Source organism: Cnephaeus nilssonii, assembly GCF_951640355.1.
Source record: "Cnephaeus nilssonii genome assembly, chromosome: 13".
NCBI classification, from domain to species: domain Eukaryota; kingdom Metazoa; phylum Chordata; class Mammalia; order Chiroptera; family Vespertilionidae; genus Cnephaeus; species Cnephaeus nilssonii.
The window spans coordinates 38587872-38600034 of record NC_137084.1 but is presented as its reverse complement, the minus strand read 5'-3'; the positions used below and the strand labels follow the sequence as shown (position 1 = coordinate 38600034).

At 46.1% G+C, this 12163-nt stretch overlaps 1 protein-coding gene across 1 annotated transcript in view; it reads left to right on the top strand.

The window, feature by feature from the left end:
- The window catches only part of SYT9 (synaptotagmin 9), a gene marked incomplete at both ends in the record, with an annotated part of 164604 nt that overhangs the window by 112854 nt on the left and 39587 nt on the right, over positions 1–12163 (top strand). The window contains 3 exons of the mRNA XM_079789138.1: positions 7207–7327; positions 9057–9228; positions 11317–11446. Coding sequence (XP_079645264.1) covers positions 7207–7327; positions 9057–9228; positions 11317–11446 — 423 coding nt within the window. The remainder of the gene's footprint in view (positions 1–7206; positions 7328–9056; positions 9229–11316; positions 11447–12163) is intronic.

Below are 12163 nucleotides of genomic sequence, written 5' to 3'. Positions count from 1 at the left end.
ATGGTTGGGTACACAAGCATATGAACCACAACCACCTCTCTCCTTTTCAGTGCAGGAAACTATGTATGAAAAGGCAGGTGGAAATGAGGGTATTGTGTGTACGCAGTAAAGGGTTAAGTCAGCAAGCGTGGGGTGCTCAAACCCTGCATATCCCAAAGAAAGGACTGGCCCTGGACTGATTTCTGCCAGAGATCCTCTAAACCCTCACACACCCTGCTTGATAAGAGTCCCTTGTATAACAGACCTTAGCTACACCCGGTATTTTATGCTAACAGTGTGATTTATAGTGAACTGTTTTGCTCACCCAGGGCCCTGGGCCCTGTGGTTTAACCTCTGATGAAGAGAATGAAGACTGACCAGTTAAGGACAGTCATGTGGGCACGCCTTGCCACCTGCAGTCAGAACCTTGGATATCAGGGTTTATGTGAGCGTCCCTGGCTGGCAGTGCTTCCCTGGTATTGCCACATGTCACTGCTGAGAGACACACTGCTGTCCGTGTGACTCCACTGGTGAGGACAGCCGGAAGCTCAGGCCTCCTTCCCTTGGATCTCGCCTTGGGTGTCTTTTCTTCACTGACTTCCATCTGTGTCCCTTTGCTGTAATAAACTGTAACCATAACAGCTTCTCTGGGTCCTGAGGTCCTTCTAGTGAATCATAAAACCTGAGGGTGGTCCTGGGGACCCCAATATAGTGGTAGAAAAATGTTGAGGAGACTAAAAGTCTTTTGATAGTGAATCTCTTTACCTAATTTATATAACCTTCTATAAAGCCGAGGTTCAATAACTGTGGTGATGTTAATATCATACAAACAGTATTAGAGAATAATTTATCAGAACTTCCAGTTAAATGCATCAGATGAAATAGGTAAGACTGCCTCCACTCCCTCCTGAGGCTCCTCATAAAGTGATAGTAAAGGAACTACAAACAGCATAAGCAGTGGAAGACTTGCTTTGACCCTTTGTCACCATCCTCTTAGCTACTTAATATTTACAAAGGAAAGAAAGCAGAGGGCAGGCCAGACGTTATGAGCATGGTCATCTGGGCAGCTTTACCGGGAAGCTACTGCCTCACGCTCCCCAGGGAACCACTGGTCCATTTCCTGCAAGACCCCTGGGAGAAGGGTTCAAACAAAGGGGGAGTTGGGCACATGCACAGTGAAGTTGGGGTGACATAGGGAAGTGCTAGCTGTCAGTCTAGCCTGGGGAAAGAATGGAGCCACTGCAAGTGCGCAAAATCTTGGAAAGTTAAAATCCCCAGACAGAGTTTCCTTTTTCTCTTGCGCTCTTGCTCTGCTCTTGTTCTATCTTGCTTCGTGGCCCACACTAACCTGCGTGCTAGCCTCCATTGCCAGGTGGCCTTAAGTGCCATGTGGACTCCACAGGAAGGAGGTGGAATGGACTGTGCTTTTATGTGGAGCAGAAATTCTGGGCAGTCGCCTTAATTCTGGCCCTGCTGAAAACAAGGTTGGACTTCTTCCATGGTGACACAAACAGAGATGGGACCGTGGAGGGTTAATGTTACATCATCAATAAAGGGCCTCAGGAAATTCTTTTTCTCGAGGCACCCCAAGAACTCCACTTCTACCGACAACACCTTCAGTTATAAATATAGACAATTAGGGATGTCCTAATAGGAAAACCAACATCAGGCAAGAGAGAGTCCAAAATAAATAGATCGCTGGAGAAAAGGAGATTAAAGCAAGAGAAAGAATTCTACCTAACATTGGTCACTGAGGACCAGGCGACATCAGTGAGAACAAGATGTCTAAATACCTTTTCGGGAAATTTCAGAAGGTACAACTACAAAGTAAAAGTACAGAGAAACAATCTTAAAACCTCCCTGATTGGAAAAAAAAAAATCTACAAAAGAATGGCATTAAACACCCCAGCTGTAAGTACTAGGACACATTGTGACAATATAAAATGATTCTAAGATAAAATTATTTGAGCCTAAATTCCATGCCAACTTTCTTTTAAGTATTGGAGTGCAATAAAGATTGTTTTAGCTCCCTGTGAACCCTGGGGAAAAAGGTACTCAAGGACATACTCAAGCAAAATGAAGATTCTATCTAAAAAGCAGGGATGATGTGGGCTTTAAGACACTGCAGTGAGCCAAGAAGTGAGAATACTTTAACCATAGCTTACATGTTTGTTAATAATTTGGCAGGGAAACAATGGAATAGTGAGAAACCACATTTGAAAAGACAAAAGCATGATAAATAATAAATTAAATTATAGGAAGGAAAAGATTTGGATACAAAATTAACAAGCCTGATTTAATAGACATATAAAAATGTACCCCTGCCCAGCCAGTGTTGCTCAGTGGTTAAGCATTGACCCATGAACCAGGAGGTCATGGTTTGATTCCTGGTCAGGGCACATGCCTGGTTTGTGTGCCCAATCCCAAGTAGGGGGCATGCAGGAGGCAGCCGATCGATGATTCTCTCTTATCATTGATGTTTCTATCTCTCCCTCTCCCCGCCAATAAGAAATATATTTAAAAATAATTTGTCCCCTACAAATAGAGAATACCCATTATTTTTAGATACATTGGGATAGGATAGAATATAATAGAATAGGATAATTCTGAACTCAATAAAACTAGAAAACAAAAACATAGTCCTCTGCAAAATCTGTCTTCTCAGAATTTCTAAATCCCTATTATTAATTTACATAAAATGAAATTAATCAAATTTAAGTGTATAAGTTTTGTCACATGTGTAGTCATGTAACCAGAACCAGAACCATGACATAGAATGTATCTATCACCGCCAAAGGTTTCCTAATGTTCTGTAACAGTCAATCTCCTCTGCCCAGTCCTGGTTCCTAGCGCCCACTGATCACTTTCTGGCACTGAAATTTTGCTTTTCCTAGAATTTCATACAATATGTTGTCTTTTGTGTGTGACTTCTTTCACTGAGCACAATGCTTTTGAGATTTGTCATGTTTCTTATATTGGTAGTTTGTTTCATTTGGTTGCTGAGTAGTATTCTATTGTAGGGATAGGCCACATTTTGTTTATCCATTCACCATTTAATGCTATATTTGGGTTTCTTTTCACTTTGGGCTCAGAAAAATTGCATACCAGTATTTGGATGGATGTGTGATTTTATTTCACTTGGGTGAATAACTAGGTATGGGATTTCTGGGTCATTTGGCAAGTGTATGTGTAACTTTAAAGGAAATTGCCAAACTATTTTTCCAAATAATTGACATGTTGCCTTTCCAGCAGCAGCATATCAGAGGATCAGTCGCTTGGCATCTTGGGTAACAGTCTTTCATGTTAACTATTCTAGTGGGTGTGTAGTAGTTTCTCACTGGGGTTTAGTGTAATTTGCATGAAGTGTCTGTTCCGATCTTTTGCCCATATTTTTGTCAGGTTGTGTCTCTGAGTTGTAGGCGTTCTTTATATAGTCCGGATGGAAGTCCTTTATCAGCTATGTGGTTTGCAAGTATGATCCTTCAACCTAACTTAAAGTTATATTATGTATGCTAACTTGAACTATAGTGTACAAGAACCTTACAATAGTTCTAGTTTCCTATCTTCCCAGGGAATAACCCCAATAGAAGGAGAATTTCTCAGTATGACTTTCCAGTATCAGAGAGGACTCTAAGTGGCCTTGCTTGGGTTACATAACTCATACCTGAACAGACAACAGTGGACAGTGGCATGAACGTTTGCTACACCTGAATTCCTGCAGCAGCCCTCCTACAACCTCACCGAATTGAGAAAGAGCTCACCAGGAGAACCCAGCAAGAGGAATGCAAGCGTATCCTAGTTAGACAAACACTAGAGCAGTCACAGGCCATCACAGGCAAACATATCACAGGAAGAGTTTGCAGATTGGCAGGTAGAGAATTCACGCACACTTGCTATAAATTCCCAGTGTATCTTGCCAACAACACTGACCTTGGCCACACAAAGCAAGAGCATAAGAAGCATTTCTCTGTATGACATTTTCCTTCCCCTGGTACCCCCCAGGGCACTCAGCTACCAGCGACACTTCTGCTATTTGGTTCCTGTCAAGCTAAAAAGAAGCCAGATATCCCACCACCCTTTTATGTGTGACTTTTATCAGAATTCTGGAAAAAAAATTTTACTAACAATATAAGCACTTCTGCATAATGTAGATTCTCAGCCTTGGGACCAGAGCATTCCTTATAGCGAAGGGCTGCCCTGTACATTATAGAATGTTTAGCAGCATCCCTGAACTCTACCCACTAGATGTCAGTAAGACACCCACCTCCCCAGTTTTGGCAATTAAAATTTTCTTCAGGTAGTAGAAAATGTCTCCTGGTTGAGAAGCACTAGTTTTTTCTTTTTATTGAATGTATTGGGGTGATACTGGTTAACAAAATTACAAAGGTTTTCGGTGCACATTTCTACAACACATCAAGAAAAAAACTATAGGTTCTGAGCGCAAATTAGCATCAGCTGATGGGGAGAAAGCAGAGTTAGCATTAGGTTCCATCAGCTCCTGCTCCATATCCCAGCAAACCCATCTCTCATCAAGGAACCATGTCTGTTTTTCAACATTGCAAATACAGCTCGCAGCACCCGGCAAAAAGCAGTGCTGGACAACCGCAACTGCAGCAAATGTTAAAAGAATAAGTGAGCGGCCCTGGCCGGTTAGAGTGTCAGCCCACAGACCAAAGGGTCGAGGGTTCAATTCCCAGCCAAGGGCACGGACCTCGATTGTAGCTTTGATCCCCAGCCCCGGGGTGTATGCAGGAGGTAGCCAATCAGTATGTGTGTCTCTCTCTCCCCTTCTCTTCCTCCCTTCTACTCTCTCTTGAAAAAGAAGGAAAGAAAGAAAAATATGGATGATTATTCACAGTGTTACTCTGGGGAAAGGAGTGACATAGGTGGTATATACATAAGAAAAGGGGATGTTTTACTATTTTACTTTAAAACTTCTATATTTGAACTTTATTGTTTTTACTCTCACAACATAGAAATTTTAAATGATTTATTTTAAAGCGTTTGGAAATCAAAGTAAGCATTTTCTCTTTGATAACTATTTCTTTCATTTGCAGGGTTGTTTTGTTTGTTTGCTTGTTAAGTTCATACATGGACACTAGCCCTAGTTCACATTCTGAAATAACATCAAGTCCGAAGCTATGATTTTTTTTTTCTTTTAACTCATGAGCAGACAAGTCATGTAATATAAATATTTGTGAATGGGTTTATGTTGGGAAAAAATGTACTTGGCGCAAAAGTAGCCTGACACGTCCCATTCAATTTTGTGCACTGGCCTGGAGAGTGCCAGGTCTCAAACCCTACAGAGCGGGCGCGTGTGGGCCCTTGGGAATTGTATGCTGAAAAGATTGATGGTGATGAAGCTTCATGGGGTGATTTTGGTCACTCCTGTTTTACTCTGTCCAACCAAGATATTCTGGGCAGATGAGAGGAGAGAAGGGGTGAGCTGGGTGCCGTGAAGCCCTGTGAGGGAGAACAGGTGTCTGGGTCTTTCTACTTGAGGCAGACAGAGGGCAAAGGAGCAGGCCAGGGAGTGAGGAAGGAAAAAGATCATCTGTGGGGACAACTGTTGCTTCTCTTTCTCTTGTGCCACAGCAGGACGCTGGGTCAGATCCTCCATCTGCGGTCAGATGCTCCTCCTGCAGATTACCCACACCTGCCCCTTGCCCTCCCTCCCCCACCCCGCCCCCGCATCCTGTGTAATCCTCATCTCTCCCCCTCACCTCCAGGCCAGAGGGCAAGGCCCAGCCACCTGGGTCTCTTGAGGTCAGGGTTCCAGGAACCAGGAGCGCCAGGCTTGCAAGGTGAGGTCATTTATTTACTCGAGGCAGTCGATGCAGGGAAGATACGAAGCAATCCATCTGCCTTAGCCACCAAACAGAGTCCCTCCACCTCTTCCTCCAGCAGAAGCGGTCAGGCAGGGAGGTTGGGCGGGCCACGGTGACCTTTCAGAGCTGAATCTATGCTTCTAAAAATAGCAGCATCCTTGGAGAATGGAGAGGGGTGGGGGAAGGCTGTGGACATCGAGCAAGAACTGGACTCTCCAGAGCATTGTCAGAATGAAACTGTATTAATCAGACACACGCACCCAGCTCAGTAACCTCAGGTATCACAAATTGAAACTAAATGAACTGGCTTCGTTATTTTCCTTTCTGGTTACACGCTCCCTGGGCTAAGACGGAGAAAGAGAAGCATGTCTTCTGACTTATTTGAATGGCTGTGTACTGCCCGAGGAGATGTCTTCCCCAACAGAGGGGAAAGGGGGCTCCTGAGAGACATACCACGAGAGGGGCCAGCACTGCTGCGTAGTGGGAGACCCCAGGCGGCGGGAGGGCCTGTGGGGCCTGCGTCCCAGCCGTCTCTCCCTGCACGGAGACCGCCTGGGGCCCTGTCTGAAGCTGGGTGTGTCCAGGGCTGTGATGTGTGGGGTTGCTGGGTGCCCCTCGGGCTTTTGCGGGGTCCTTGTCCAGAGCCATGTGGGGACTAGATGTTTCCAAGGTCCAGTGGAGCCGTGTGCTGGTCTGCACAGGCTGTGTGAGACCAGGTTGTGTGCAGTGCTCTGGTGGATGGAGGTGCGTGTGTGCGTGTGTGTTTGTTTCGGGGCATGGGGTGTTTGCAGGAGTTTATGGGGGTATTGTGGCAAACTGTTTGGGGCGGGGGCTGTGAAGGGGCGTGCGTGGGGCAAGGGTGCATACAGACGGTGGGCCTATGTGGGGCCCATGGGAAGAACTCGGGGGAGGAAACGAGGTAGGAGAGCCTCTGAGGGGCCTGGGAGGCCGCGTGGGGCCGCGTGAGGCTGGGTGTGAGGGCTGTGATGGGGGCTGCGCAGTAAGGCGGCTCCTCTTGGTGTAGCGTCGTTTGTGGCTCTGCGTGGATTGTGATGGGGATATGAATGGACCCACACAGGGGACTCCGTGGGGAATAGTTAAGGCTCTGGGGGCTACTTTCAGGGTCACCAGTATGAGACCGTGTAGGGCTGCAAGAGGGTAGCAGAGGACCTGGGTGGCCTCCCAGCTTTGCCATCTAAAGGTGGGCTGGGCTTCCTTAGGGCAAGGGGCTCCCGAGTATAGGCTTCTCCATGTGACTGGCGTGGAGCTGAGAGGCACCAGGGATCCCAAGATGAGTGGAGGGAGCAGGGCTGACCCTCCGGGTGCCACCTTGCAGCTGACCCTCTGCACACCAGCCTGGAGGCGCTTCCTAACACTTCCATGTGCGCTTTCTCAACAGGACAACGTGGATCTTGGCGAGCTGATGTTTTCCCTCTGCTACCTTCCCACTGCTGGCAGGCTGACCATCACTGTTATAAAAGCCAGGAATTTAAAGGCAATGGACATAACAGGAGCATCAGGTGGGACATTGTCTGACGGGAGCTTTCTCATGCGGTTCTCGTGTAGGATCTTATGAAGTTTCTGGTACAGTAATAAACACATGGACTCTGGAACCAAACTACCTAGGTTTAAGCCTTGTTTAGACCAAATAGCTGTGTGACCTTGGGCAAGTCCCTTAACCTCTCTGGGCTTCAGATTCCCCGTCTGTAAAAGAATGGTAATAATAGTAACTGACTTATTATAAGATTACATGAGTTACTTCATATAAAGCCACAAAAACATGCCTGGCACATACTAAATGCTACCTATCATCATCATTATTATTCTCTCTTAAGTCTTCTTCACCATAATTGTGAATGAGGCCCACAATTTACACATGATGATATAGCTTATCTAATTGAGTCTTTCCTCAGTATAAGTAATTACCATTTCAAGCTTACTGAGGATTGAAGAATCCTATCCTATATAATAAAAGGCTAATATGCAAATCGACCCAACGGTGGAATGACTGGCCGCTTTGACGCACACTGATCACCAGGGGCAAACGCTCAATGCAGGAGCTGCCCCCTAGTGGTCAGTGCACTCCCACAGGGGGAGCGCCACTCAGCCAGAAGCCCTGAGCTCGGCTCATGACTGGTGAGTGCAGCGGCAGTGGCGGGGAGCGGGCCTAAGCCCTCAATTGGACATCCCTGAAGGGCTCCCAGACTGCGAGAGGTCACAGGCTGGGCTGAGGGACCCCCCTCCAAGTGCATGAATTTCGTGCACTGGGCCTTTAGTATCCTTATAAAAGACTCATTAGTGAACTATGCAGTTTTTGTTTTTTCCAGGGAATCAAATATGTACCTTAAATTCTACACCCTAAAAAACAAGCCCCGGCATGCAGTTCCTAACATACAAAATCACAAGCAACCTTTGCAGGGGCTCCTAAAATGTGGTCATAAAATATCCAGTTCACCAGCTGTTGGCCACTGAAATCAAAGGACATCAGATGCAATACATTCTGCTTCCTGTACTCCAGGGTTTTTCCCAGCAGAAAAAAGATGGGGCCCCTCTTGGCTCTCACAGTCCCTCCTGGGCAGTGTATGGGAGTCAGGGCAGCACACTCTTATGCAGGAGGGCGGTGATGTGGAACCAGGCAAGTTCCCCCTGCAGCAGAGACCAGCCTTGTCACCTGTCACCCCTCCCAGCATGCACCCCAAGTCAGCCTGTGTCCTTTCTCCCTGCCGTGCTAAACTGCTTCGCCCTTTGCAACCCGACTGCAGGCAGTTCTGGGGGTTCAAGGCCCCTGCACTTAGGAAATCAAGCCCTGAAACTCCTTCTGTCCTCTAGGAATTTAGCCCCTCCCTTTCCCGAAGACCTGATGTTTAGGAAAACATTGTCCAGAGTGACTGATTCCGGCCCACAGCCCTTTTTCCACGCCTTGAAGGTGCCTTTGCGTTTCTCTTCCTGTCACAGCCTGGCAGGTCTGAATTCTTCCTGGAACGGTTTCTCATTCGGTAACAAGTTTTTTCACACTATTTTTAAATTCTATGCATTTTGAGGAGACCGTGTCCTGTGGTTTTTTTGTGAATGAGTGACTTAATTATGCTTACTCTAGTCACTGCCTAGGCATTGTATTAATGAAACTCCTCAAGCTCCAGTCCACAGGCAGGGAAAGCACACACAGTCCGTGAAACTCCACAGTGAGGAGGCTGCTGGCCTACATCTGCATCTATCCTCACAGACCCCTGCTTCTCGTGGCCTCCACAGATCCCTACGTGAAAGTCTCCATGATGTGTGACGGCAGACGTCTGAAGAAAAGGAAAACATCCACCAAGAGGAACACCCTGAATCCTGTTTACAACGAAGCCATAGTCTTTGACGTCCCTCCCGAAAGCATTGACCAAATCCACTTGTCCATAGCGGTCATGGACTACGACCGGTGAGATACCTGGGACCCTCTCAGGGCAGGTCCGCTGTGTCCAGGGAAAGAAGGGTAAGGGGGCGGGGGGCGGGGGGAGCCAAGCTTCTTAGCTGGTCCCTGGGCAGCAGGAGATGATGCAAGTGAGCAGCATGTGGAAAGGTGATTGACAAGGAGTCCAAACCACACTATCGAGTCAGGTTATGAAAGTGCCTCTTAGCAACCCCATTCTTTCCTTCCCCTTTTTAAAAATCTTTCTCCTTCTCCAGCCTCCTCTACCCCCACCTCTTCCCCACTGTATCCCCGAGAAGCTCAGCTTGGAGAACAGTGGCCCCAGAGGTCCAATCATCTCTTGAGGTCCTGCCTGGCCTTCAGGGAAAGCAGCAGAGTGATTACTTTAGCCAGACCCTCAACATTTCCAAATATATAACTTTGTTGTTTTTTCCCTTCTCCCAATGTGTTCAATAAAGATCATTTCCATCCACTTAAGTCTGAAAGCAAACACAGAAGCGTTCTCTTGAAAATGCTAGAATCAGTATGGATGACAGGGTACATTAAAATGTATAAGAGGCTCGACTTTCTAATTAATACAGCACAGAAAAGATATTTATAGCCTACATGTAGCCAATTGTGTATTTAAAGGACAAATTTGAAAAACAGTCACTTTAATATGCAAAGAAAGTACCAATAGGGAATTATATATGTTAAACCAGTCATTAGACTGAAATGAAAAGTCTCCTTTTAATTGGAAACCTCCCACGTGGTCCGGGTACAATTATGAAAAAAGTCATTCTGACTTCTAATACAATGTTCCAAATACTATTTGTAGCTAAAATTTTCCTCACATACCCCTGAAATGTCAGCAAAGCAGCCCCAGTGCCCCGAACGCTCTTTCCAGCAGATGCCTGCGGGGAGCATAACCTCTTCCAACCCAGGGCACATGGGTGGCTGAGCGGCCATGGGTGTGCCAGCCCACTTTGGACAGGAGACCCCCTCCTGTCTCCTCTGGGTGACACCCAACACCAGTAGTGTCAGGCCACAGGAGGGGACATTGCCCACGAACCATGGAAAGCTAGGCCAGCATGTTTCAAGCTATTGCCAAGTTTCCTGCATCGACAAATCTGATTATGTGAGCTCTGCTTCAGTTTAATTCTCAGTAAACTCATGAATCTGGCCTGGAAAAATCCATGGCAGAATTCACGGAGCTTCTGCATGCAACTGATTTTAATGAGCATAAACTCAAATACCCTTTCCCACCTCATCTCCCTCTTACGCCCTACACAAATAGAGATAATACTCATCTTTGCAGAAAGAAAAAAGGAGAGAAAATCTGATGTGTTTGGATACCAAAGAGTTAAAGGATAGGCCATGTCATTCTAGTTGCGCAAAGGATTTCTCACCAAAATCTGTGAAGGAAAAAAAAAAAAAGGGCCAAAGCAGGGACCTATGCAGGGAATGTTTCAGAAATATTAGCCCTTAAAGTTAAAACAGCTAAGGATCTTTTTACAGTAGGGAAATCAAATCGGGTCAAAGAAGCAATGCTGGGTTTGGAAGGAAGGAGGAAAGAACATGAGAAAATGTGTTCTCTGAAGAGAGGGGAAGCAGAGAGACCCAGGAGCCTCCTCAACTCTGCCCTCTCTGTGAGCTCAAGACCGTGGCTGCCACACACACAGCTGCCCTCTTATCGGCACTTGGTTGCCTCTTGCGGGAATTTGAGCAGCTGTTATTGCAAGAAACTCCATTCAGGTGGCCCCTTTATGACATGGATTTGGAGGCCTGGAGTTCAACCTAAAACCAGACAGGGGTGGCATCCTTAGCGTGCCTCAGGGAACTCCTCAAACATAGGGTTCTTTGGGAATAGACTAAGCCATGCCACGTAACACGTTCATGCTACAAAAGCCTGGGTGTGGGAGGGCCAGACTCTGCTCTTCCTCTCTGTGCCACTGAGTAGGATAATGGATCCCAATTCCTGTTCTCTGTTAAACTTGAATTTTAAATTAGGGAATGAGAGAACCACTCCTCCCTAATTCCCTTATTGGTTTAATTGAGTAGCTATTATTCTTACATACCAATTTTTTAAGGAAAACCTATTGTGGGCTGTTTTCACAGTATAGGTCACAATGAGATCATCGGCGTGTGTCAAGTAGGCAACACAGCTGAGAGGCTGGGCAGAGACCACTGGAGTGAAATGTTGTCATACCCTCGGAAGCCCATCGCACACTGGCATTCCCTGGTGGAGGTAAGACCCGATGCTCCACTTTATGGAAGAATAAATGCTTGACTGTTGAAATGAAGGAGCCACCAAAAATGTGAGTGTACATTTCCTGGGCTGTTAGGAATTGCATTCAGTCCGAGGTTGAGTCTGTGATCCTGCCAGCCTCAGGTTTTGAGCAAAGGTCAGGGATCATCCCTCACTTTTATTGTTGTTTTTTTTTTAAAAAAAGGTCAAGATTCTCTGAGTCTGTGCTATGGCTTTGGGTTGACATTTGAAGGACATCTGCAAGATCTGGGTGAGGGTGGCGTTTTTAGGCCATCCTATAGTGACTGGGGCCTGGTGTCAGAAAGAACTTGAGATGGGGAGAGAGGAGGCCTGGTTACTGGGACTGACTCTAGCATGAACTTGTGATTCTGGACAAGTTGGTCAGTATCAGATTCAACTACATATGATAAAAAACTAAAAAACAACAAACCACAAAACAGCAAGTGAAAGGAACATTTATTTATGTCTTACATAAGTAAGGTTCAGAGGAAGGCAGTCTGGGTTATTATAGCGGTTCTGAGATCCATTAGACTTCTATCTTTCTACCTCACTGACCTAGAGTGGCTTTTTTTTTTTTTTTTGAGGTCACCTCATTGCACAATATGGCTGCTAAGCTCTGGCCATCACATATCGTATAGGCCATAGAAAGGTCACCAAAAGCATACACATTCCTTTTCCAAGGATTTTCCTTGATGT